Source organism: Coloeus monedula (assembly GCF_965178545.1).
Source record: "Coloeus monedula genome assembly, chromosome: 2".
Classification (NCBI taxonomy): domain Eukaryota; kingdom Metazoa; phylum Chordata; class Aves; order Passeriformes; family Corvidae; genus Coloeus; species Coloeus monedula.
The window spans coordinates 57,903,026-57,930,488 of record NC_138782.1 but is presented as its reverse complement, the minus strand read 5'-3'; the positions used below and the strand labels follow the sequence as shown (position 1 = coordinate 57,930,488).

The window sequence follows — 27,463 nt, the reverse complement described above, 5'->3', positions numbered from 1 at the left end:
TCTAAACTTCTCAGGGCTTCAGTTGAAGTTGTAAATTGTGACATGCTTGATTGCTTGCCCTGGTTTCAGGAATAGAGTTCATTGGCTTCCTAGTGTCTTGTATACTGTTGTGTTTTGGATTTAATATGAGACTAATGAGTGAGCGAGTGATTGTGTGTTGTACTTAGTTGCCAGCTGGGTTTAAACCACAGCAGGTTGGTAACACACTGATGGTTTTAGTTGTTGCTATATAGTGTTTATACTAAGTCAAGAACTTTTCAGCTTCTCATGCTCTCCCATTCAGAAGGCTGGAGGGCTACAAGAAGCTGGGAAAGGGCACAGCCAGGACAGTTGGCTCCAAATGGCCAAAGGAATATACTATGCTATATGATGCCATGCTTGGTATATAAACTGGGGGGGCAAAGCTGACTGGGGGCTCCTGCTTTGGAACTGGCTGGGCATTGGTTGGGGAGCAGGGAGAATTTACATTGTACCACTTGTTTTCTATATTCTAATTCTATTATCTTTTTTTCGTTTCCCTTTTCTGTCCCATTAAACTGTCTTTATCTCAGTCCATGAGTTTTCTCACTTTTACTCTTGTGATTCTCTGCTGTATTTCGCTGCGGGTGCAGGGAGGGAGTGAGTGGCTGGGATGAGCACTACTAAGCCCTGGTTGCCCAGTGGGTTTAAACCATGACAGCACTATAGACTAAACTGAAAAGATTATGGGAATTAAAATAATTTTTTACTTTTTATTTGAAGAAGTACAGAAAAATGTAGGCTGAAAGTGAGTGACCAGCCCTTCCCAAGCTTTTAAAGGGTGCCTGCTTTCTGGAAGAGAAATTGCTGACATCAACGCCAGTTATCTTGTAGTTATTGCCATTTCCATAGGAGTTGTTCCCTACCTTTTGTATTGTTCCTGCTAGGGTAATGTCATTATTTCGCAGTGACTGTGCTGCTGCTGTCTGGATTGTTTCTTTCCTTTTACAGCACATTCTTCTTTTACACACCATCTTTCTCTCTGCCCTCTTCTGTCAGTAACTCCAAGTATTCTGAAGGCCATGTCAGAGCGTCAGTTTGAATTCACAAGCTCCAAGCGTGTTCGTGTTGCCACGGGGACCTGGAATGTAAATGGGGGAAAGCAGTTTCGAAGCAACATCCTTGGTACCAGTGAGCTGACAGACTGGCTGCTGGATTCTCCCAAGCTCTCAGGAGTTTCAGAATTTCAAGGTAAGGCTTCACAGTTAAAATGTGTAAGCAGTATTTGCTGGCATCTCTAGAGACAGTGAGTCAGGACACAAGATTTGACCAGCCTTTCAAAGGCAGTGCATTTTGGAAGGCGTTTTCTGACAGTTCTTAGGGGTGTATGCAGCTCCTCCATGCTTTTGCTGCCTCCCTGCAGAAGTGGAATGGTGTGTGAAGAGCTCCTGATAGTCAGAGTGCTTTGAACACTTTGAAACAGTCCACGTGACTGTTTCAAACCTTCAGCAGGTCAGAATTCAGAGCTCTCTTTCATGCCATCATGGGATGTATCTGCCTATTCTGCACCCTGCATGTCATTTTCTTCTTCCTTATCTCTGTTCTTTGCCCTTTATTGTGGGCGGAAACTATGTGCTTAGGTGCCATCAGAACACCTCCTAGGTCTCTCATATCTGTACAATATGGACCATGAGCTTGACTGGAAATGTTACTATCAAAGCCTTCAGACAAAAAGATTTACTTTGCTGAAGGTGATATTTCCTTTCTTTAGCAGTTTAGAAAACTCCTCTGCTTGTGGCTTGATGAAATTGGTTGCTGGATTTCTTATTTATGGCACAAGGTCAGGTATTGTAATTGATTTACAGATGTTTTATTAAGGTAAACGAAAAGTGAACATTCTGTCACTTAAAAATTGAGTGGTTGCAAAACTAAGGCAAAACCCATGCTTTTGTTGTTGCAGTGGAACGTTTAGTTTCCTGCAGGCATCACAGGGATAGTCCTGTACCTAACCTTGTAGCTCAGGAATACATTCTTCAAATCCTTGGCTCCCTTATTGTCTAATTTGAACCCTTAGTTCCTGAGTGGTATGTGATTAGGTGTAGACCACTGTATTCTGAGCAGCCTAGGTAAGTGATTAGTCCAGTCAGGTCTGTTTCAGAAACACTTTAGATGTGTTAGAACATGACTGTGCCCATGATACTAAAATCTGCTGAGAGCCTGTCATGTGTTAGTTTTGCCAGGCCATCCCCTGAGAGAACCAGAGGAGCAGTGCTGCGTGGTACAGGCAGCCGTGACATGGACAGTCTGAGCAGCTTCTGGAAGAGAGCTGAGTTACGTGAACGGGCAGGGCTAGGGTGTGACCCTGCAAATGTCTGTATCCATGTTAATGTCAGTGCAGTGCCTACACAAATGGGCAAGTGCTCAAGGACAGATGTCCAAAATTATTAACGGGAAATACATGTGACAGTGCCTGTCTGGTTCAGCTAGTAAAGGAGGCTAGCTGTCGTGCTAGTTTCACCCTTGTGTCTGCAGCGAGTTGCTGCATATTTTACTTTTCAGTCATGTTTTCTGAGTCAGATCTGATTTAGGCTCCTATGTTTGTCTATATTTAGATCTTCATGTTGAATTAAGTTACTGTCACTGTGGCCATATAATATTTAAAAAAAAAAACCTCTTTAGGCAATGGACAGACCTAATGGGTCAACAGATTTGCTTCACAGTATTATATGAGAGCATCTGATCTTTGGTGTTTTCTCAGAGTAATATCCACAGAGCCGGGGAAGGGGGAGTCACTGTGCTCTAAAGTGACCTAACCTTAAATACAGGTGATCTAAGAAGGACTTGGTAGAAAGAAGGCAAGAAGAAACTTTGAAGGCATCCTTAAACTATGAGATAAATTTACTAAAGGCACTGAGATAGAGGTGACATACTGGTGTGTGGCCAATTAAGTTCAGTTATGTAGGAATCTGTGTCAGAAAGGAAGAGCATGTTGGGTTGTTGTGGGGTAAAATGACAAGTGGGTAAAGGATGGTGAGTAGTGAGATGTTGTGGCTTTAGTGATGAGTGGGGGAGAGAGATCTTAACACTGCTACAATATAACGTTCTGTTCTGAACTGCTTCCTGCAAGAGAGATGGAGACCAACTGGTGGGAGAAAAGCAGGAAAAAATTTCAGAGGAACTGCAGGGGATGTTTTATGAGATTAGATTAAAGGAGCTATGAATATGTATAGCTTGGCAGGGGACACACAAGATAGAACTACAGGAAGGATCTCTGACAGAAATTAGAATACAAGTTGTTAGAAGAAACAACAAAATAGTAATTCTGGTATAACTTTTCCTTCCTGCCAACAGATGATGATAACTGCCCTCCTGACATATTTGCAGTGGGATTTGAAGAGATGGTTGAGTTAAGTGCAGGGAATATCGTGAATGCCAGGTACGTAAAAAAAACCAAACAAAACCAGCAGCAAAAGCCCCTAACCAACCGATCTAAAAAACCAACCTAAAAAACCAACCTACCAAGAAAACCCCCACAAATGTAAACAAACCAAACCAACCAACCATCCAAAACCCCAACAAAAAGAACATAATTTTCCCCAAAGGAACTGGCTGTATTCATTTCTATGCTCACTTGTATCGAATACTCCCTTCCAGGTCTATTGCTTGCAACCATAGCTGGAAATATGTTTCCCATCAACAAATGTCACTGGGATGGTGTTGAAAGTGCTCTTTCTCTGTGAACTTTTGCACAGTAGAATACACTGTGTTTGCTAAGTCTCTTAAGTCTTTATGTTGGCAGAGAAGGATTCTGGTGGTTGAGATTGATTTAACACTTGTCCTTAAAACCCTGTCTGATGTTGGAAAAATGTGCTTAATGACTACTACAAGTCTACTTTGCATTCATGTAGGAATTCTAAAATTGTCTAAAAACGTCTCTGTGGCTAGTTGTAGTTATGAAAATTACAGCTGGAGAAGTTGCATGCAAAGCCTGAGGCTGGCATATCAGCATGTGCAGTAGGCTGTTGTGTTTACTGGTCCTTGTGAATCTGAATGGGGGTGGAACTCTGAAGATTGTTTCCAATGCTGATTCATCAGGCTGGCCAGTTAGTTGTCTGTTTTGGGAATGACAAGCTACAGCAGTGCTTATCGTGGCTGCTGGGCCGGCAGTATATGTGCATGGATATGTTGACTTTGGAGAAGAGAAAAAGCTAGATCCACTGAAGGTATACATGCACCCATTCACAAAACTTAGCTAAGAACAGCCAACAGCTGGGAGTAGCCAGTCACCTTCCAGTCAGAAAATCCAGAGAAGATCTTTTCACTGTGAACATAAGAAATCTTACAAGTCATGAGATTGATATGGAAATTGTTTTTTAAGGTTATGATTGCTATAATCAGCTTCCAGTTATCCCCAGTGAATAGGTATAGCCAATGTCATGTGAGTGTGGATCTTTGTAAGCATGGTAGACAAAATCCCTCTCACATCCAGAAGCAGGATAACTCTATTTGTGTGCTGTGCCTGGGCTCACTGACCCTGCTGACTCTGGGCTGGCTTACAAGGAGGTATTATTGGTCTCTGCCATGCATTCTACAGCACTTCAAGTTCTACAGCCTAATGGGATGTCTGTAAACCTAAGGCACAGTTAATCTGTTCATTTTATTGACTGTATGTGGTTTGTTTTGATTCCATTAAATGATTTTATGTTTGTTCCAGTACAACAAATAGAAAAATGTGGGGAGAGCAGCTTCAGAAAGCTATTTCCAGGACTCATCGCTACATTCAGCTGACATCAGCACAGCTTGTTGGTGTTTGTCTTTTCATCTTTGTACGACCATATCATGTCCCCTTCATCAGGTAAAAAAACCCAAACCAAACCAAACAAAAAAAACCACCCCAAAACCCCACCAAAGCAAAAACAAAGCAGAAAACCCACTCCAAAATAAAATGAACCCAACAACAACCCCCAGACCAGACAAACAAAAAAAGCCCCCAAACCCAACCTGTGTCTTCAGTAACATCCAGTGTTGGAGTGTGGCCAGAGAGCGTGGGAGTGATTGTGCGTCTTGGTGGGAGTCATGCAAACCTGGATTCTGGTCTCTGCTCAGCTGGTAGAGAGGCATGCTTCCAGGCAGCAATAGGCTGGAGTCCATCTCCCTGGGTAGTACAAAGGCCAGGCAGCCTCAGTGTCTTCTTCCAGTTAGCTGAAAAGCCAGGCATGCTCCAGGTGGGCAGTCAGGGTGGAGCACCTTGTTTAGGTGGTCCTTTTCTGGAAAAGGAATGACTTGGGCTAGCAAGTCCAAGAGTGTTTGATGCACCAAATGAAGGCAAGTGCCTGCCTCTGCCTGAAGGGCAGGTTTTACCTTCTAGCCCTGTCCATACTGTTTCCTTATGGAAACGGGGGTAGTTCTGGACCTCAAAAGAATGGTGGAAAAGGTAGAAAGGCAGACAGGGGAAAGAGACCTAATTTTGCCCCTTGACATTTTATAGAATTGAGATGTAAGAGAACCTATGAAGTGTTTGTCTCTCCCAGATGTCATGAGAACTGTGTGCCTAGTCCGGAGGGTGCTTACTAGCTCAGCTGTCCCTGGAGAGTGACCACACTCCTCCTAGAAGATTACCAACCCACGGGGATAACTTGCATCAAAATGCCTTTGCTGTGGGCAAGAATTATGCAGGCTAAGTGTAAATGCTTAAGAAGTTAATAGTCAGAACTATCTTCGGACATCTGTCTGACCTTAAAGGTCCCAACGATCCAAACACTACACTCTACCCCATATTAGGGCACTGATTGGCCACTGGATTTTATGATTAAAATATCAAAAGCTGCCTCTTTCCCCTGTGATCTCATATCTACTGGAAACATCAGAACAGAGCTTGTGCAACATCAAGTGCTGTAGGCCAGACAGAGCAATGAAATCCAGGTAACTCTGATGGTCTTGCATTGCTGCTTTCCAGTAATCTTTTTTCAAAATTATTTTAAAGAATTACTTTTTTTGCTGCTATAAAGCAGTCCAGAGGAGAAGTGTTTCTCTCAGTTTTTGACTTTTCACCTGACTTAAAAAACATTTGAGTAATCCAGTAGGAAATGCATGGTTTAAATGGAAATCAGAAGCAGAACACCACAGTGACTCTGTCACAGTTGTCAAACTGCCAGAAATTGGATGTAGCCATTTGAAACTCAAGAGAGCTGGATTTTAGTGACCAAGTTTCATCATTTAAGGCAAATGTGCTGCTTTGTGTTATGTTACTATAATCAAACCTAACCTGTATGCTTGCATATTTTTTTCCTATGTCTAGAAAAGGAAAGGAAAAAAGATCAGAAGTGCAAAAACAGGTTTCTGTGCTTACAGAGATTGAAGAGATTTAGACAGAAGATAGAGAATAGAGAAATAATATGAGACAGTAGCTGGTTTATACAGCAGTGAAAGAGTTGATGAAATACAAGGAGTTGAATTTAAAGTGGGTTATCTCAGCATAACCTTTGCCATTAATGCAAATCAGCTGAATACCAGTCAGGAGAGGGTAGGCAGGCAGCAGGAAGGGAGAACTCTTTAGAGTGAAAAGACTGAACACGTGCTTCTGTAGGAGTGCTTAAAACCCATTGTTTCTTAGAAAACTTTGATGTTCCTCTTTTGCCTCCCTGAGGGTGTCTTCTGGTGGTGTCCTGCTGTCAGGAAAAGACAGGAAATTAAAGAGGGAGAAAAAAGGTACAAAAGAGGGAGGAGGAAGAGAGAAGAAAATCAAGGGGGTGGTGAAAGGGGACCTGTAACATCTTGCATCATTTAGATCACGAATTTCTGAGAATATCTCAAATAAGACTTAGCAGTTTTCTGCATGTCACTTCTTAAAATCAATAATATTCTAGTCATATCTGCTTGACTACTTCTCTGGAAAGTAAAATTTTCTCTCTGGGAAAGACATACATGGTGCTGGGGTTGGCTACAACAATGATCTCATCATTTACTTATCTGATCAGACAGCCATGCTTTGTTCTTGGAGTAGCCTGACTGTTTGGGAGAAATTACCCTGAGAGCAGGTGGTCTGCTTTATCAAGTTATCTTTCTGTAGTGAAGTGTGTGCTAATCATCACACTGAAATAATAAGTAATTAACAACGTGGAGACTTTGAGCAGTTTGTCATCAGTACAGAACTCATTTGAGGAGTTACATATAAGTAGTTATAATAGTAAAAATAGTATCCAATAATCACTGATTTTATCACATCTGATTTAAAGAATTATGCGTTATGATCTGTTGCTCTTTAATTAAATGGAAAATCCATCATGAACTGTGAAGTTGGTTTTCAACACATATGAACAGTAAATTGTTAACTGTCTGAAAAGCTGGTTCCCATATGTTCAAAAGTAAAAGGAAACATAATAGTAAATGTAGGTATTGTCAATATTTTAAGGATCATGGTAGAGGTAAACTAGAAAAGTATATTCTATAGAAATTCCCCATATTTCAGAAATAAGGTCTTGCTGGTCTGTTTGGAAGGGACAAGAAAAGGAGAAAAATATTTTCAAATAGTTTTATTTCTGTACTATTGTATTATACTTAATTTGAAACGTAAGTACATGAACATCAAGAAACCAAAAGATGTGCCTAAAAGCAGCAAGCTTTCTAGAGGGGAGAAGATATGGCATTGTAAACTGGCTTTTCCCTTTATGTTGCAGTCAAAGTTAATTGAATGTTTGTCCCTGAAGCCCTTTACTCTGTTCTCTATTTTTTTTTTTTAATGCAGGGATGTAGCAATAGATACCGTGAAGACAGGAATGGGAGGAAAAGCTGGAAATAAAGGGGCAGTGAGCATTCGTTTTCAGTTCTATAGTACCAGTTTCTGCTTTATATGCAGTCACTTGACTGCTGGGCAGAGTCAGGTGAAAGAGAGGAATGAAGATTATAAAGAAATCACACAGAAACTCAGCTTCCCAATGGTAAGTGTAGATGTATGTGTGCTAAACCCGTTGGAGATAAAGGTGATATCATTACATCATGAAAGCTGGTTTCAGGCTGTCTTTGATGACAGGTCATCAAAGGAGGCATCTCAGTGCCATAAAAAAAATGTGAAAGAAAATGTTAGTAAATAAATAAATAATAGGGAAGCACGTTTCACAGAAGACTAGATACCACCCAATATAGCACCTGCTTTACAAAAGTACTACTCTTTTCAAAAAATGGAGTTGCTCCAGTTCTTGAAAAGTCCTTGGCTTTGTGCACCTTTTGATCTTTCAGAACTGCAGCTTAACTGAAAAGTCTGTAAGGCTCCATGGATAAGCTCTAGGTGATTGGTGTTAGAGCTGGAGAGCATGATATTGATAGCTCTTGCTGACTTTAGTTAGTGAGAATTCCTGGAAGACCATCTGTGCCATTCAGTGCAGCAGTGCCTTGGCTGCTTCTGGTCGGGTACGATCTATCACTTCTTGGTCGTGGACATGGTACCCTCTGTTCCCTTCGTTTTGTCCTCGTGAATGTGTCACTCTCAAGGAACTGCTGGCTTCTCTCAGAGTGTGGCAAATAGGCATCACTGGTCTGGATTAATAACTTTTCCCCTAAATGGTGTTAAATCAGTCACCCTAGTGTTGCAATTCCAATTTGTCTCCTTAGGCCAGTAGAAAACCCATGGGATTCGGTAGCAGGGCTCCTTTGCTTTCCTTAGTGTTGATTGCTTTAATTTCCACAATACTTTCTTTCTTGGACCTCTCTGGAAAGGTCCTAAGCCAGGAAGGGATTGCACCAGTTTGTGTATTCTGGTTAGTCAGCAAAAAATGGCATTTAGGTTGCAAAGCATAAAATTTTACCTTCCTGTTGTTTGTAGGGCTTAGAGGTTTGGCATGTGCAGCATATCAACCAGTTGTTTTATGCAGGAGCTAATACTGACAGAATGGACATCCTGCATAGGAGATCTGTTCCAAATGACCATAAAGTTGTGCTTATGGTAGTTTTTCTTTCTAATACCTCGTTAACTATTTGATGTCCTTTACACTTAAAACAGCTAAAGGTACCTTGTGTGTATAATGCATATAAAGAGTGCCCTCTAGTGCTGTGACAGCCACGGTCTGGAACGTTTCCCTTATAAATCTCTCCTGTTTAGAGGTTTATAGCTGAACTGGGAAAAAAAAAAAGACTGGTTAGAGGACAGTATGGCAAATTTAGAACTGGAGTGAATTTTCATTAATGTTTGATTTCAGTACCTTTACAAAACTGTGACGTGTACATAAGATCAAGTTTGGAGCTTGTTCTTACTCAGGAGCTTTGTTGCTAAATTTGCCTTGGTACCAGAAGCACATTTTGTGTTATATTTAGTGTATGTAAATATATGCATGTGAAATGTGTTAGGGAAACAAATAAACATATATTTTGAATATTCATGACAGACAAATTGTGAATAGAAAGGTGTGTTCCAGCTTAGACATATCTTCAGGAAAGAGGGGTCAGAGTCTGACACTCTCGTTTACAAAATTCAGCTCAGTGGGGTGCCAAAGACAGTGAAGGAACCATTCTATTTTAGCACAAAATGAATTTTGACAAATAAATTGTGACAAGTAGGTCCAGTATTTAGTAATTAGAAACTGAGTGCTACGTTTCAGTGCATTTTAAAGGTGTTTTCATGAACATGATTTAACATTAACAGTATTCTGTACCTCAAAACTAGGGGCAGAACATGTTCTCCCATGACTATGTCTTCTGGTGTGGTGATTTTAACTATCGCATTGATCTAAAATATGAAGAAGTCTTTTATCTTCTCAAACGTCAAGATTGGAAGACACTTTTGGAATTTGATCAACTACAGCAGCAAAAATCCAATGGAAAAGTAAGACAGTGTGTCTCATTTTCTTGAATAATTGTTGTTGGCTGGGTCTTGAGAGAGCGAAGAAGTTGCATTTTCAGACCTTTGTTTATAGCTCTTGAACACAGCAATTGGTTTGAAGATTGGAGCGTTGTTGGCGAGGAAGTTGTCACTGTGGCACCTTCCTCATCTGTAACTTAGAGATGTTCTTTATTTTAATAGATTTTTAAAGACTTCCATGAAGGGACTATTAATTTTGGACCAACTTATAAATACGACGTTGGCTCAGAGGCTTATGATACAAGTGATAAGTGCAGAACCCCAGCATGGACGGACAGAGTGCTTTGGTGGAGAAAGAAACTGCCCTTCGAAAAAACAGGTGCGTAGGAGCCTTCTTTTTCTGAAAGTTGTTTCAGAAAGTTGTTTCATCTAGAACCCACTTAAGGGAATTTAATCTAGTGAATGGTGCTTTACTTAAGCAGATGTTCTTTCAGCTTCACTGGATTAAGTTTCAGAGATAGAGAAGGCCCTTTCTTGAGTGTGTGAAAAAAGGCTTCATGCTACAGATCGAAAAGATGCTGGGAGCTCACCAAGGAACTGAAAACAGTCATACAGAAATAATTCTGTTGTTTTTCTACAGAATCATTAGTCCACATAAAGCTCCTGTGTTATACTGGCTAGATTGTTAAAACTGCTGTTCTCAGTAGATGTATAAGCAGTTTTCTGTAATTCCTTCTGTATCAGTAATTCTTAGGAATATTTCTGCCAGTTTATAGAATTGGGGGAGGTTTCAATAGTTAGTGCTTATAAAGTACTTTGAATTTGTGAGTGTTCAGCACAACAGAAAGGCTGTTTTCACTTGTTACTCAAAAGTTACAGTTAAGAAATAAAAAGTATTTCTTTGCGTATCCAGGGATAGTTTTCATAATCATTCTGTCAGTCTGCAGGAACATCTATGCCCCAATGTTTCTAAAATTTGAATAAATTCATATTAAAAGTGTAATTGCTGGACAATTAATTTGGTCTGTGCCTGCAGATGTGCTTTTTCACATGCCTGGAAACTTCTGCTTGGAATCTAAGTCATACCATGACTATGTTAAGTGTAAAAACTACAAAGCAAAACTAGGGCAATCAGAGGGCGCATGTCATCATGATATAGTTATTCACTCTTATTTAAGGAATGAAAACAAAGCAAAATGAGGAGCTTAAACCATTGATAGAGATGCAGTCCAGGAAATAAAAGCCATATGAGACATAAGGAAGTTAAAACAACCCTCTTGTGCGGACTGTTTTCATTTTAGGGAAAGAACACCCTTCAGCATTTGCAATGCATATTCCTTGCTTTGCATGGCAAAGCTTGCCCCTGGGGAACTTTAGGAGTTGGAGTACACACAGCACATAGGACCTAACCAGCTGGTCTGCAAGAGTCAAGGCAGGTCCCTTTCTTTAGAGCTTGTAGACCTCCCACAGCTGGCTCACATGAGTCCATAACTGACTGGTGTGTTCCCAGCCCTGCAAAGCTTTCTTGGTTGGCTGCCAGAGTTCCTCTCCTTTACTGCTGGTGGCAAGGCTCTTCTGCCTCTCAGCTCTAATTGTGTTGCTTCTTATTGCTGTTACAGGCTAAACAACTACTCGCTCTACAAGAAGAAAGCGTAGCCTCAGTGTGAGTGATTAGGAAGAAACACCATATTCCATATTAATTCATTTTCAGCTTCACAGAAAAGAGAGGCAGAGTTATCCATTTATTCAAACAGTGACCTAAAAACTTCCTTATTAACAGCAATAAAGCACCTCACTCTAGCATAATGTCTGGAGCACTTTCTTTCACCTTAATGAGTTGCAATGGAATTATTTGGACGTTGGATTTGCCTGGGTTTGGTTTCTCCTATCTCTTGTGTATTATTTCTCCAATCCCTGTCTAATATTCAGATTTGCAAAATAATTTCCAAGTACAGTGTCTGTTTTTATGCTCTGTGTTGAGGTCATACTAATATGACTCTATCAACCCAAGTTGTACAGATAATTAATTGGGTAACATTCAGGTCAACCATTTTGCAGGTGTCTTACTCTATTGATCAGCCGTCTCAGTTGCACTTCCAGTCCTTTCTCTCTTTTTTCTTTCTAGTCCCTAATTTGTAAATCTTGTAGGATACAAGCTCTTCTTTGAATGATTTATATAGAAGAACAAAAAAACCCTACTTCCCACTGCTAGGGTCTGTGAAGAGCATCCTAATGAAATAGTGCTAAACTGTTAGTAAAACTAGCTTTGAGTGAGTTTTAAATTATGTTTTGTGCTGCATAGCTGGAGAGATCAATCTTCTGGACAGTGATCTGAGTGCTGATACTAAAGTCAGGCACACTTGGACCCCTGGAGCCTTGATGTACTACGGGAGAGCGGAGCTGCAAGCATCTGACCACAGGTAAATAAACAATCAGAGAGAGGATTGCCAGGTTAAAATGTGTCATCCTGAATTACACCTTCAGAGTGAGGGACCAAGTCTGATTGTAACAGGAATTACACCCTTTTTCCATGTTCAGTATCTGCTTGATGGGTTTTCCCTCTCATGGTGGGTTTTATACCAGACTGGCAGGTATCTACAGTCATGTATTTATTTTTCCTGCACAGTGATCTCAGCAAGGGTTGGATAAGTTGCAGCAACAGGTGTAGAAAACAGGGCTTTCTGTTGCTTGGTTTGGAAAAACTCTGGTAACTAAGGAAGCTGCTCTGATGGATTTCCATTCAGCTTGCTGTGGGAGAGAAGGAGGTTGGGACTGTGTGGCCTAAGAGGTGTAAGCCAGGCCACACAGGGGCAAGTTTGGCCTCTTCACAGTACTCAATACTGGGGCTTCTGTGCACCCTTTAAAAATGGAGATGGGAGAAGGTAGAAAAAAATCAAAGACCAGTGCTTCTGGTTGTTCTATACCATTAACTTCTTTTTAGGGATAGGAATGACCTTTCTTTGGTAAACTTGTTCTCTGCTTCACTTCTGAGAAACAAGTTGTGTAATAAATACACTTTGAAGGTCCCTTACATTAACAGAATATTTGTCTCACCCCTTGCATGTCTTGTGCAAATCCTGCAATATTGCTCCTCCTAGCAGCGCTCAGTGACCCCCCCAGTGGCTGCCTCTGTGCTTCTGGTGGTGCTCTTGCATGCCAGGACTGTTCTGTATTCCTCTAGCAATGGAAGAATATGCCTCTTGCAATCAATTTCTCTGTATCAAGGCTCTGACATTGCTGTGTTCTGCAAAGCACAGTGGAGCTGCTGCTCTCATTATATGGGACCCTGAGGATGCAATCTGCGAAACATTGCTGTTATACATGGTTTTCTATTTCAGCAAACTTGACTCCAAAAGCTGCTTTTTAATTACAGTCAGCAGGTTTGCTTTCCCAAGGTTTGTGCTAGAAAAAGGGCATAGCTGTATCTTTGTGACATATGGAAATGCATTATGATTCACAGTGCTTATGGAAATAGTTAATGCTTCCTCTACATTTTTCCCCTTTATTACCCCTTTCTAGCCCTGCTGTTGTTGCTTTCATATGCTCTGGTAATGCATATTCAAGAGCCAGGTTATTGCAAGTAGAAGGCAGCAATTTTGACACAGCTGTAAGAGCAGCCATCCCAGTCCTTGCTCTGCACGTATGTGCAGGTGGAAATCTGAGAATGTGGATTGCATCCACTGAGATGAGACGAGTTCTACTCTTTCAGACAGCTCTCTCAATTTTATTCAGATCTAACACACAGAGAAGTAATTTGTAAGAAATGGCTCAAGAAGCAAGTTTGCAATGTTGGCTGCTTATAATGTAATGGATTGGCACATATTTGCTACATGACAATGTTATACACCTTGAATACTATGTCCTTAGTTTTTGGAAGAAGATATGTGGCCTTGTCTAACAGAAAATAATATATTTCCATCCTGATTTATAGATGTTTGGGACCACAGCTGTTTGATAATGAGTGAAGTATCCTGATATTTTTGGTCTGTAGGTTTGCCATAAGTGCTGCAAACAATTGTTATTTCAATTCCCTTATGGTGTGTCTTCACTGTTACTTGCAGCTAATGCAGGACTGGGAAATATAATTAATAGTGCTCAAGGCATGATCTTGGCCACTGCAGAAAAAATGAAGCTTTCCTCCTTCTTGATATAGATTTAAATTTTATATAAGCATTTCTTATTTTTAAATAAGCATTTTTCCTTTGTTTTGTGCAGGCCAGTGTTAGCTATTGTAGAAGTGGAAGTTCAGGAAGTTAATGAAGCTGCCCGTGACAGTGTTTTCCGGGAAGTGTCATCTTTCCAGGGACCACTGGATGCCACAGTAGTGGTAAATCTGTTATCACCAACACCTGAAGAGAAAAATGAATTTCCTGAAGACTTGCGTACAGAGCTTATGCAGATGTTTGAGGATTATGGCACTGTTGTTCTGGTCAGGTGAGTTTGGGAACTGAGATGGCATGGCATCTATTAAAAAGTGCAGACTAGAAGATCCCTTTTGTCCTGACAGAGTTAACTTTGTATTGGAAGGTAGTATGTAGAATTCCTTTACTGCATGTTCAGTTCTTCATTAGAAATTGAATACAAGTGTTTTGAATATCTTACACCTCTTGACAACCTTTTAAAGAAATAATATCAAAGCTCTCTTGACTGAGTGGAAAACAATTTTATTCAATACAACACCATAAAGCAGAGACTTTGATGTAAATCATCATCTTTAGATTCAGGCCTCACTTCCAAGCATTGCTGCTTCTGGTGGATCCTTGGGCCCTGCTTCACCTCCTTTGGGGAGGTCTGCTCCCTTCCACCACTCTTTCACACTCAGCAGGATTTCCTGGCTGGCTCTCCTTCCTGTTGGGGGTCATTCTGCTTGTTTGTTAACAGTACAGCTTCTCGCAGAGCTATCACCCACTGGGTTTGAGAGGGACAGTGTGATACCTTCTGGCAGAGCACCTTAATTTCATTCTGATTGATTCTCTACAGGGCTCCAGCACAGCTGTGAGACTTCTGTTTTGAGAAATACAGGTGAAAGATTGACCTCTGGGAAACACTACCAAAAACTTGTTTATGTTTATTTGATTCATTTATTAATGAAGAAAGCTGATGACCTGTTGTTGTACAGTTTTATGAAGTGCCAATATAAGCTGAGGGTTCGAAAGCAGCCTTGCAGGAACAGCAGCACCACCTTGCTTGTGAAGAAAAAGGAGCAAGAAAAGAACATGTTTTGGTGGATAGTTCTTGGTTTATTTTGTTTTTAATTGCTTTAGATCTTGGTGAAATACTAGTCTTTGGGAGCATCATATGTCCTCTGAGGTGAAGGATATGCAGACCCATGGAAGTTAGTCCAGAGGGAGTGTAAATATTGGACTGGATATCCTGTCAACAGCTACTGAGATGTTTGTCCTGCTGTTCCAGGGGTGATCCAGAAAAGGGCACAGTGCTGGGGTCACACAAGGGAGGACTGGAGAGAAGAGGAGCCCAGCTGGGATTCATAGATCACCTGCTTTTCCTCAAAAGTTAGAATTGTGAAGAAAAATACAACTAAAACCAAATGCATAGCACTACATATGTATCCTGTATCTAGACCTATATGATAGTTTTCTGTCATGCTTGCCTTCAAAGGGTTTTATTCAATGGTGAAGTAAAATGTTTTTTTCCTCTGCCTTTTTTCACTAGGATCTGTGGAGGTCAAATGCTGGTGACATTTGCAGACAGCAAGTCAGCTCTTCGTGTTATGGATATAGATGGTGCCAAAGTAAGATTTTCTCAAATCTATAATAATAATTTCCTAACAAATTTCTCAAAAGTGGTTGTTGAGAATGAGGTATTTGAGTTTCTACCTAAATGGAGTAGCATTATTTCAAAGAAAGTTAGTGCTCACGATGTCCTTAACTTTCACAGCTGCTGAGGCTATTAATGCAGTATTCTAGTTTCAGGATGGCATGAGGTGACTTTTCATGGAGCTCCTAAGCAGTGCTTAGCATCTGGCCTCTGATACCACTGCAGAACACATGGACTTGTTCATGGGTGTGGCTACTTGAAGCAGTCCTGACATTCTGTGTGACTTTATACTGTTGCTAAAGCATCCTCATGACTGTGCTTTGGAGATTTTTTGTTTCTCTTCATTGTATCAAAGAGGCTTCTTCTGCTAAGCTGTAACAACATGATTCATTGGCTTCCATGGCAAATCCAGCATTAGCAGTAGGCATTTACCTTCCCATCCCCTGCTTTTCCTTCGCACACACATACTCTACAATTCATCAACCCCCTCATTTATGCTGAAAAAACTGTTTGTAGGGCTGCCCTGTAAACTTACGACTGAAGTAATGGATTTAACTCTCATTCTTCTTTCATATTTGCAGTTTTATCTTTTGACTCCTGCAATTGATGTAATTTATAGCACAGACTGAAACACAATTGTATGCACACAGTATGTGAAGGTGCAAGGAATCTGGGTTGGGAACTTTTCAAACTAATTTTCCTGTCAAAGCTGCTGCCTTGTCTGCATTTCACCCCAAATATCACAGAGCAACACACATAAGCAGCTGAAGTCCTAATCTGTCTGAAAATACACTTTCCATATACATCAGCCATCATACATGAGATTTTCTGGTCAGAGTCTCCTTACAGGTGGCAGCAGGTACAAAAGTCTTGTGTGTTTTAAAGCTGCTGACTCAAAAATGGCATTCTCCCATGACAATATTGCTATCACAATGTTGTTTTCATGGTATTTGATGTTTCATCTATTTCTCTATTATTTCCCAAATGCAGCAGCAGTGCTTTTGAGCTGTGAAGCTCATTTTCTTTCAAGAATATTGTTACAGTCTGAAAACTTGGTTATGGGAGTAAAAGAGTGTTTCCTTTCCATTTAGCTTCTGAAGTGAAGCTTTAGTTGCATCAATTTCTGAAGCAGTTGTACAACAGGCTGGCAGCACTTGCTTATTCTGTTCAAGCATTCTCATTTTTGTGAAGGTGCTTGGCAAAGGGAAACAATTCTTTCTTAGATTAGAGGCAGAACAGTGAAGATCCAGCCCAAGACTAAGGACTGGCTAAAGGGCCTTCAGGAGGAAATTGCTCGAAAACGGGACAGCATTGTCCCCATGTCCCCCACGGCAAACTCCCATCTTCTGGAAGAAAATTTTGACTTCTCAAGTTTGGATTATGAGTCAGAAGGTAAGCAACAGGTTTCTAAGCTAAGTAGTGAGAAATTGCTTTGCTGACTTTGGTTGCACAGAGAAGGTACAGTATGAGTGTCAGTGGCACCTTAATTTGTAATGAAGCCACACTTCTTAAAAAGAGGACTGTAATTAAAGCCACGAGCTGACTGTGTGCCTGGGCAGAGAACTGTTACTTAAATCATCCTGTCAATTTAGTGTTATATGTTAGCAAATTCAATGTATGGTGCAGGTGTCTGTATAGAGACACTCTGTAATGAAACACATGGGTTGGTTACACAAGAATCTTGCCCAGCCTATATATTAAATTAACTGATAGTATAGATTAATTAGTTGGTAGTGTAGAGAGACAGAGAATGAATTTGCTCATTAATTCTTTGTTATCTAAATCCAGGTGATATAGAGGATGAAGACGATTATTTAGAGGATGCTCTGTGTCAACACCTAGTAGCAGACACAGAAGATATGTCTGAGAGCTCTGGACACTGTGCATCTGTAGCTCTTTCAAACAAATCTGGACAAACCCCCCGCCTGTATAAAGGTAAAGTATCTGCCTTCCTTAGGGTAAGACCTGAAGGTTTGTTGTTTGTTCTCCTGTCATATGTATTTCCTTGTTCATTTATATGTTCATTCTAGGTTCTCCTGTAGTGCCTATTTATGCTCAACTCCGCTTGAGTTAGTGATTGTAATTGAGATCCTCAGGCATAACAGCAACAGAAATGATGAAACTTGGATTCTCCTTCTCTCTAGGCCAGGGCAAGGCAGGAAGGCTGAAAAACGCTTTTTTTCCTTTTCTAGACAGAAGAAATTAAGTCTTTTTTACCATTTGATGTTGTTCGGCACCAGAACATACAATCAAAAAATTGCATGCTATTTTCTTATTGGTGAGGGCCAAAGCAAAATCAAACCAAAGGAATCCTGTTGATTCAGTGATGGGCTCAACTCTGTCCTTTGAGCAATAACAGTGGCAGAGCAGTCAGCTGTAAGCTGGGAGGTTGTGTTCAAATTACTTCAGAGACCTGAAGTTTCTCCCCATTTGATTTATTTCTGAAAGAGTCAAGGTTCATAGAATATATATATATATATGTATATATGTATGTATTCATTCTTTAGGTTCTTCATAAATGTGTTACCATTTTTCTCGCTCGTTTGCACATTTCTGTGAAGTGACTTGGTAAAAAGAAGATAAAGCTGTGGAGAGAAAACTGATAGAAACTGCAGAAAGAACTAGCCAAGCCAGTCGTGGTCTTACAATGGGATGTGATCAGGACAGGCTTCAGTGGCCAAGCATTGACAGGCTGGGATATGTATTAAACACCTCATTGTGACAGCAAGTGATTCAGTAGCTGTCATTCTGCACTCTCTCAGAAGTGCTTTGTCTTCTGACATAAAAGTGAAAACTTTATTACCTTCAAAGGTTGAGTCAGAAGTAGAGTTCACAAAGATTAAATGAAATTCGTACACTTACACAGACAGATTTTCCAAACAGAGTGATTTATGGCTTTCTTGCCCACCTTGAGTCATAAGCTGGGTTCAATGTGGCCAGACCCAGAAGCCTATCCCTGAGTCAAGGAGTAATCAGTCATTATTAAATACTGTGAAGTCAATCACTTTGTATTATAGGGTGCCTTGCCCTCCAAGCACCTCTGGCCTACTGTGTGATGATTCATTAAGCCACAGAGAATTGCAGTGAGTCTTGTCACCCACACTAACTCTTCTCCACAAAAAATATCACAAAGTAAATAGAGGTTATGGAGTATAGTTTGAAGGAGGTCAGGGTGGGGTCATGATCTCACACAACTCAAAATATGATATATTCAATTAATCTTAAAGTGTCTGCAATTTCAGATTCCTCCATAGGCTTCCAATTCTGCCTAACTCCTAATTGAAGGTATGATGACTGTGTAGCTGGTGGTAGACACAGATGGAAAACAGTGACAGGCACAATAGTGTGTATGTGTGCTTCTAAGGTCAGGGAAGGGCACAGCCTCATGAAACTGATGTCCCTGCCAGCAGCCTTTCAGGGACAGAATTGAGTGGTGGTGGCTGGTTTTTGTTGTGTTCAGTTTTACTGCCAGGACTTCAAACCGTGCCTCCAGGTGCCTGCATGACTCCTTGGATCTTACTGATGAGCCCGTATCTGCAGCTTAGAAGTATTGAAAATGCAGAGAGCATGGGGAGGGCGGGCTGGGCAGACCACAGGCTCTGTGGCTGCCATCTGCTGCTGAGTGGGAGCAGGAAACTGTGAGGTAGCTCGTGATTCCCTGCAGAGCATAGCTTTCTGAAAAACAAGGACTTGTTTACAAATGCCTGAAGTACAAGAGACTGCTGCTACGTAATTCCACCCCCATCTCTCCAAACCCCAGGGACAAAACTAAACCCAGTGAATCTTGGAGCCCTAATGAACAAGAGCTGCATAGCTGGGCAGCCGTGGCAGGGTGAGAGGACTGAAGTGAAAGTCCTCCATCTAAAGCAGATGGGGGAGAATAAAGCAATCCACACTTCTCCCCTCTCCAGCTGTCAGAACAGCTTAGATGGGATGAAAGACTGAGTAACTAGTTAGCAATGTACAGTGCAGCCAAGAGCCAGCAGCTTGAGACAGCTGTACCTGTTAGGAGATGTTGCTGGAAAGCAGAGATGTGATGATTGAGCCATTCAGACAGATTTTTCTGTGGTATAAAAACAGTTCTCCTGTGCAAGAGAAGGTGTCTAATCCTCAAATGGAATTCCTGTGTTCGGCATGGAAAGCAAGGAATTCACCATGCCTAGCCAAGACAGTTTGAATGGGAGCAGGTTGCCACCAAGTCTGGCTGTGAAAATCTCAGAATCTAACAAGGTGCCCAGTAACCCTGGAATCAGATGCAGGCATTCTTTGTGTTGGTGCAAACAGCTAATAAATGGTGGAAAAGGAGAGAGAGAAAGAAAGAAGCATTTGACAAAAGGGTAGATGTTTCCTGCAGTGGGAGCAGGTAGACATTGGGGGAGAGCAAAACAGTGTGAACAGAGCTATGACATGTTGCTGAGAGACCTGGCTGAGGCCACTCATAGTCACCTCTCTCCTGACCTCTCAGATCTGGTGCACCTCACCCAGTGTGTATCTCATACAGACACTTTATAAAATGTCCCTAGATGATGCAGACCTGGCTGATCTGAAGCGGGAGCTGGAGGCGAGTGGGGAATGCAGACGCCGGATTCCAAGCAGGTCTCTGTCTATTCCTACCAGGCCTCGGCCACTTCAGCCGCCACAGAGGCCTCCCCCTCCTGGTGAGTTTAACTTTCTTTAATGTGGTGTTGGCCCCAACTGAACAGTTTTTGCCTGCCATGTCTGAAGAGAAAGAAAGTAATACCTTGTTCTGAAATGTGAGGCTGTCGAGGTACTTCTACTTGCTTCCCAGCCTGTCTCAGCCTGAGTATTACTGCCATTAGTAATGGGAGAAGTTTGTCTTTAGGATGACACTCCACAGAATAAAGTTTGTCTTTAGGATACTCCACAAAAAAAAAAAGCCTTTTGTAAAGATAAAATGACCCATATGTTTCATACTAGCTCACCACTCAGGTTAGTGAGTTGAGCAACCACTTTGTGGCAATGAAGATATTGGTACTTACGCCTGCTCACTTCTAAAGTCACTGAGTGTTTTCTTGCAGTTTTTTGGTTTCTGAATTAATTTTAATCAGAATTTCAAAAACCTTTGACAAAATACTTTCTCTGGACAGTTTTTGTCCTTTCCTTCTTTCCAAGCAATTCTTGTATGCTTTTGTGTTTATGAAAGAAATGCAAAGTGGATGATGATTTTCAGTGAGGCACAAAGGGGAAGTGATGCTCTTTACCTAAGCTCCGCCCACCTGAGATGCCATCCAGAGCCGTGCTGCTCCTGTTTTTATGGCTGCTTCTGGATGAATGCTGATTGCTAGATGTGCATAATGATCTTTGCCTCCTGTATTAGACAAGCTATACATCACATTTTTCTTGCAGCCCTGAAGTCTCTCTTTTGTGTAAATTTTCCAGACTTAAATGAGAAGTTCTGTGATGCTCACCTGCTAGAAGATGAGTTCTTTAGGATTATTTCCATTCATTTTTGAGTCTGTTGCACAGAAGTGCCAACACTGGTCTCTGTATTTCTGTGCCTAGAATGCAATGTTAATGCTCAGCCGAGGTTATCTAATTAATTAAATTAAAGAAAGACTAACTAGAAAACTGCTTCCTGAAACAGTTCAAGATTTTGGGAGGGTGATGGCATGCACACTGGTTTTGCTCCATTGCAGATAAAATGTTGTACCAGCTCTTGAATGTGAAAAGCTGTTTTTTATTCCTCTTCCAGCTGGAACATCAGGCAAAAAGTCCCCCTCAGATGGTTCCCTCTCTCCAGGAAGCCATTCCACCTGCTCCATCCTGGCTACGGCAAAGCTGCTTCCCGGAGCCCCTCAGCAGCCAGTGAGTACTGCTGCTCAGCATGGCCCCTTGGCATTGTCCTGATCCCTCCCATCCACACTGAGTATCACGTACAGGATGCACCTGTCATACAAGGAAGGAAGTCCATCACATGTCTGAGCTGAAAATGCCAAGATAACTTCTTGTACTGTAATACTAAACTAGGCCCTGTTAGGCAGCAGAAAAATGTTAATAAATTGCCAGGAACTAGAAAGGCCAAAGAGGGAGAGAGAGAATGAATTGTGCAAGACCAGGGCACTGGTGCTGCTTTCTGACAGATGCTAAATTGAATTTTTAACACCATCATCATATGGTTTAATTCTTTTCTCACCTCTGCTTTGGTGGGCCATGCTAGTTTCCCAAAAGCATGAAAAGTCTTGACCACTGCCAGCAAGGCTGTTAGTCCCCTGGGGAGACCAAGACCAGAATGTGGAAACACTCCCCACTCCTGTCTTGCTGGATGAGGACCCTAATGCATTGAACAAGGGATGGCTAAGGGACTAGCTGTGGTATTCAGGCATTGGCCTTCTGTCAGCTGGCAGCAAAGATGTAGAATTTGCCAAAATACTCCCCACTATTTCTTTAGTATTTATAGATCACTGAATAGCCCCTGGCAAGAACAGAATTTTACAGGTGTATGAGCTTTATTACAGGCGTACAAGAAAAATCAGCTCTCTCAAGATTACTCATTCCCCTATATTTTTTAAAGCCTAAAGTCCGGACTGGAATAAGCAAACCTTACAATGTCAAGCAGATCAAAACTACCACAGCTGAGGAAGCAGAAGAAGCTATTAGATGTCTTATGGAGGCCAAAGGAGGTGAGCACAGCTTTCTAACTGACTTCTGAAAATCTTTAAAGAAAGAAAACTGTAGGTGTATTCATCTCATCATAGCCCAGATGCACATATTGCTATTCAGAATTTCACCTGAACACGTTCTTGCAAAATTGTACATGGTATTCTCTGTCAGTTCTGATAATATTAACCTTTTTTCAAGATGATTAAAATTTTATATTTTGTTGTAGAACCTGCTGCTAGAAGCACCTTGGGTTATTTATGCCCAGATTTAGTTGGAAAAATTAAAATAGAGAGATGGGATTTTACTAAACTGATGATGCCTGTGTTAGCTCAGAGTTGCATAGAGGATATTTGCTGCTCTATTTACTGAATGCTCACTATTCCAAGCAGAACTACATAGCACATGCAGCTCTAGGAGAAATAACCTGGATTCTGCTCACATTTGGACAGCAAGTATAGCTGTAACCTAGATAAAAGCTTGCACTACTTCAGCTTGAATAGCTAAGCTAAAAGGCTACTCTGTGTTTAGGCTCTCTGTGTAGTCCCTGGAGAAGAGAGCTTCTTGCAAGGGCAAGTTGGAGCACGAAATTAGCTTAGGTACTGTGAATGTACACCCCAGGGCTGCATGCAGTCTTTCTGCTGATGCTGTATGAGTGAGAATGGCTACCTAAGTTTGCAAGGCTCTCAGTTTAGGAGAAAACCATCCCTTTTCATTTATATGTAGAATGAATGCAGTCTGGAATAATCCCATTTATTTAGAAATATCGTAAAGGCATCTTGATGTTTGTTCCTCAGTGCTGTTCATTTAATTTTGAAATCAGATTTACTCTCCATTGATTTTGGAATTCACATTCACTTGGTGTGGGTAAGAAAACTAGTCTGGTCAGCATCACTTCCAGTCCCTTGTGCTGTACCACCAGTTGGCATTTGCTTCCCAAAGTACTCTACAAGATGCACTTGGTATCATTAACTTGGTTTTCCAGATAATGGCAAAAGGAGACTCAGAGCTTGAGCCCAGTAATCCTGAACCCCCAGCCAGTGTTTTTTCTACTTGACCAAATGGTGGCACAGCACTGCTAGTTTGGCATGAAGTTATTTCAGACAGGGAAGTTTTTCCCTAACAGCCTCTTAAAGATGTTACAAGATTGCAAAGGTCTGTGCTTATTTCCAAAACCTACCTTCTTGGCCTGAGTTGGCCCTATAGGCATGAACATTTTGGGATACGTGATTGTGAAAGAAATTATTTTGAATCTATGTTCTGATCAGCCTGAGATGCCATATTTGGTTTTGCTTTTCAGGACTACAGGAAGATGCAGTAAAGCCTGTTCCAACCAGAAACCAAACTTCCTCCAAACCTGAGGCTCTTCCCAGCATCACAAAGTCAGCATCATTTCAAGGGTCACAGGCAGGAGCAGTGCCCGTGCCTCATCGTCCACCACCCAAAGTTCCAACTCCAAAGAAGCCAGTGCCCCTGCAAAGGACTGGAGTCAAGGTGGAAAATGTAAGAGAGTTGCAGCAAAATGCATCCAGCTTCCACCACACAGTGTGAATGATGGAGGGGTGGGCTGGTTGTTTTTTGTAGGAAGTCCTGTCATGTCAGCAGGTGCTGGAATGATTTTGTGTATTATACTCACCAAGGCACAAAAATGCAAGAAAGATTGGAAAGTGAGCCATATTCAGCTTTTCTATTTGCCAGTCCATTCTCTTACTTTTCTTCTGGTTTGTCTAAACCTTGTCAAAATTTAAGACTCATTTGTTCTTTATCACTTTTGACCATGAGTGGTCTGCTCTGTAATGATTTGAGGCAGCTTCTTCATCAGTTCTGTGTCCTGTGTCATTCCTTGCTTTTCTTGCACACCTTGTAATGGGATTCAGCCTTTCAGTTTGAATTCTGGAGTCTACTCAAGAGTTCATGTTCTCAAAAATACAAAGCTGTAGGTGTTTAGATTTTAATCTATGTCAGGTCTCTATGATGGAGATAATAGTTCACCTCTAGAGCTGCTAAAATGATCATCTAATTTGTAAAGCAATGTAAGTACAAGAGAAAGACAAATAATAACCTTTTATATTCTTCTTTTGACAGAATCTCTGCTAAGGAAGCTCTCTTCTAAATTGTTAGGGCTCCTGCCTTATCTTCCTTTGGTAAAGGCATTCACCCCTTCTCTATAATGGACTTTGTGCCATCTTTACTTAGCAGATTCACCAAAAAACCCAACCCAGACAGCACAGTCTATGCCAAGGAGTGATCAGTTTGTTTTCTTTATGTCACCATTCCCAGGTCACTCCTGAAAGGTGCTGAGAGGGATTGCTATTTTGGTGTTAGTTACATGAGAGCTTCTGCAGGAATAGATCTATTTCAGTTTGACTCTGCTTTGGAATTCCACTCCTTCCTCCATCTGAGGGAGGTCAGATGGGAGTTGTGTACTTGAAAGCCTCTACCCAATTCCCCTCTACCACAGTCAAATGTAGGCAACTTAACAGCACAAAGAAAGAAGTGTCACAGGATATGTCCAGCATGAGATACTGACTAAACACTCTGCCTGCATGAAAAAGCCTGTACATTATCTTTTCATACTATGCAAGAGTAATAATTTAAATGCTTTCATTCAATCACACAGAGTGTGAGAAATCTGAAGCAGTCCTTGCTCTCCTAGACTGAGCTGAGCTTGTTATTTATATACTTTTAAATGGTGGATGTATGCTAGTCTGGACTTTGAGAGCTTATTTTTATCTTCAGTTGCCAGCATCAGTGAGACAGGACAGAGCCCTTAATGCATTTACTGAGTTAGCCTAAGCTAATTCTCCTTCAACCTTATCTATCCAAATAAGCTACACCTAAAGGCAGGGGCCCATTAATTTAGGCCTCCCTATGCAATCTTGCTTAAATAATATTAGTCAGCAGAGAGCTGTAACAAATAAATAACTCCTCAGAACTCTGTTAATTTGGCCCAGAGCGAAATCCTAACTGGAAAGGAAGCTGGTCAGAAAGATCTGCGAGTGAACAGGCTGTAGGGCCCTGGTCCTCCACTAGATCTCTGTAAATGAAGATGGGTGCAAGGCACAACACATCAGCCCAGAGCCCAGCAGGTACAGTGGAGAACTGTGCTGTCAAGCCTCCTCTTTGTACTACTTTTTTTTCTTCCAGGACTGTCAGGTTTTCTTAGTAATGCTGTCAATTAGACTTGCACCAGTAGTGAGTCAGAGTTTAAGGTACCCTTTTTGTTCTCACATTTCTTCTTCCGTTTCCTCCTCAGGCCATGTCTCCAGAAGAGCAATTCGACCAACAGACGGCGCAGTCTCCTTTTGGCTTGCTAGAGCCCCATCTAGAAGCTGGAGCTATTCTTAGTCCAACCAAGATTACTCCAGTCCCTAAACCCAGAACACAAGCTGGGAAGCTTCAGGAGAGCAGGGGGAACAGTGAAAGGCAGCCCCCATCAGCAAGCACGGCTGAGGCCTTTGTACTGCCTCTGCAGAACACTCCCTTTGCCCCAAAGGTGCCACCACGAAGAAAGAAGTCAGCTCCTGCAGCGTTTCATCTCCAAGTTCTCCAGAGCAGTGACAGCCCCCTTTTTAGTGGGTCACTGTTCAACTCCAACAACAACAACCCTGGGCCCTGCCCCCAGCCTCATGGCCCTGCTCACTCGGGTCCTTCAGCCTCTGCTGGCCCAGGAAACAGCACAACTCAGCCCTTGGCACCAAGTGCTGCAGAACTGATGGCAAAGCTCCAGGGCCCTCCTGCACCAGCAGGCCAGCATCCACAACAACTGGATACCAGCTCCCTTCCAGAGAACACCAATCTTCTGGACCTGGACATGCATTCTTCCTTCCCTCTTTCCATACAGGCACCATCAGCTACTTCTCCAGCACACACTTCAGAAAATTTAAATCACCCCAACCTGCAAGATTTCAGTCACTGGGTTACATTTAGTGATGATGAAGACAGCAGTGCAGTGGCAGAAGGGTTCAACAAACTGCTCGGCTTAGAAAAAACAAAAATACCTTAATGAAAAAAAATACTGATTTAGAGTTGTAAAATTTTGCCTCCTTAGTGTTCCTACAGAAATCATAATTATGATGCAAAATAAAAAATAAATCTTTTTTTATTTAATGAAATAGATCATCTGTCCATGCTACATTTCGTTTTCATGTTTAAAGATACGGCCCCTGGAGGGAAGTATATAGAGTACATACAACCTAACATCACCATTTGAAAACTTCCTTATTCTAAGTTATTTCTTTTTATTAATCCATCTTAAGATGTTTTATTTCATTTCAGGTACAAATCATATATAAGAACATGTAATGGTGTATGGAAAAAAAGACATTAAGAAAAACATTTTCCTGTGAAATGGATATTTTAATCAATTTCTGTTGTTTGAAATAAAGCATCCTGACTTCGAAGAGTTAGACTGCCACAGTTATTCTGGAACGAACATCCAAAAGGGGAAGGTACACCAGTATAACAACAGCAATAACACTGCTATTGCTCTGCTACAGGTTTCCTGGTCTTTGTTCCCAAGCCCATGTCCAACAGCATACTTTGAAAACGGACTGTAGTTTTCCACATGCTGTTTCACTGCAAAGAAATGCTACAGGCTGCTTGTGCATTATCTCTGCAGAACCTGAGGAAATATGGGGAATGGTTGAGACCAGCTGCTGCCACAGGTACTGGCTTATGGATGTCTTTTATGGCTAAAGGCAGTTTAGCAATTCAGTAGTTGTGTCCCTGTTCCCATTCTGTGTCTTCATAAGCAAATACCATGTCAGTCTTCTATTTCCATAGTGCAGATGAGGAAAGAGGTGGTCCTTTTTGCCTTGCCTGTGGGGTAAAACTGCACACAATAGATGCCATTTGTGCAAAGCAGGCACTTAAAAACCATAACCAGATTGCAACTTGTCATGGTAACTTGTTAAGAGAAGCATCAAGATCTTTTATTATTAAAGGAAGGAGAACATTTTTAAGCAGTTGGTGAAGCTGAAAAAGCAACTAATTAAAAAAAATTAAGATGTATTCAAAACGTTAAGGTTTTTTTCTTTTTTCCGTAGGAAAATTAATTGCCTTGTTCTCAGCTTCCTGAACACTGGGAATTCAGCCATTTTCTTCCTCATGATGCCTACCTGGTTTCTCTGCCACTGCCAAATTTTGAACACAAGAGGTCCTGTCAGAAAGGATGCTGCCTTTGAGCACCTGTCACCCTCCTCTGCTCTCTCATTTGCCAGACACTTTAAAAAAATCCCCAGAACCTTCAAAGGCCAAGCCCATAAAACCCAGTGCTAAGCTTCTCCTGTGAGTGTCAGTTTAACGTGGTTGCAGGCT

At 41.4% G+C, this 27,463-nt stretch overlaps 1 protein-coding gene across 3 annotated transcripts in view; it reads left to right on the top strand.

Moving 5' to 3' along the window:
• Positions 1-26,547, top strand: part of SYNJ2 (synaptojanin 2) — a 68,360-nt gene extending 41,813 nt beyond the window's left edge. For 2 of the 3 annotated variants that reach the window (XM_082301097.1, XM_082301099.1), the window contains 16 exons: positions 1,018-1,209; positions 3,310-3,394; positions 4,673-4,813; positions 7,703-7,895; positions 9,614-9,772; positions 9,971-10,127; positions 12,051-12,168; positions 13,964-14,182; positions 15,422-15,500; positions 16,750-16,918; positions 17,315-17,461; positions 20,050-20,184; positions 21,240-21,352; positions 22,059-22,167; positions 23,445-23,647; positions 25,401-26,547. In XM_082301097.1, coding sequence (XP_082157223.1) covers positions 1,018-1,209; positions 3,310-3,394; positions 4,673-4,813; positions 7,703-7,895; positions 9,614-9,772; positions 9,971-10,127; positions 12,051-12,168; positions 13,964-14,182; positions 15,422-15,500; positions 16,750-16,918; positions 17,315-17,461; positions 20,050-20,184; positions 21,240-21,352; positions 22,059-22,167; positions 23,445-23,647; positions 25,401-26,150 — 2,969 coding nt within the window. In that variant the 3' untranslated portion in view covers positions 26,151-26,547. The remainder of the gene's footprint in view (positions 1-1,017; positions 1,210-3,309; positions 3,395-4,672; positions 4,814-7,702; positions 7,896-9,613; positions 9,773-9,970; positions 10,128-12,050; positions 12,169-13,963; positions 14,183-15,421; positions 15,501-16,749; positions 16,919-17,314; positions 17,462-20,049; positions 20,185-21,239; positions 21,353-22,058; positions 22,168-23,444; positions 23,648-25,400) is intronic. The other variant, XM_082301098.1, reaches the window with a different exon arrangement.
• Positions 26,548-27,463: the final 916 nt, after the last annotated feature.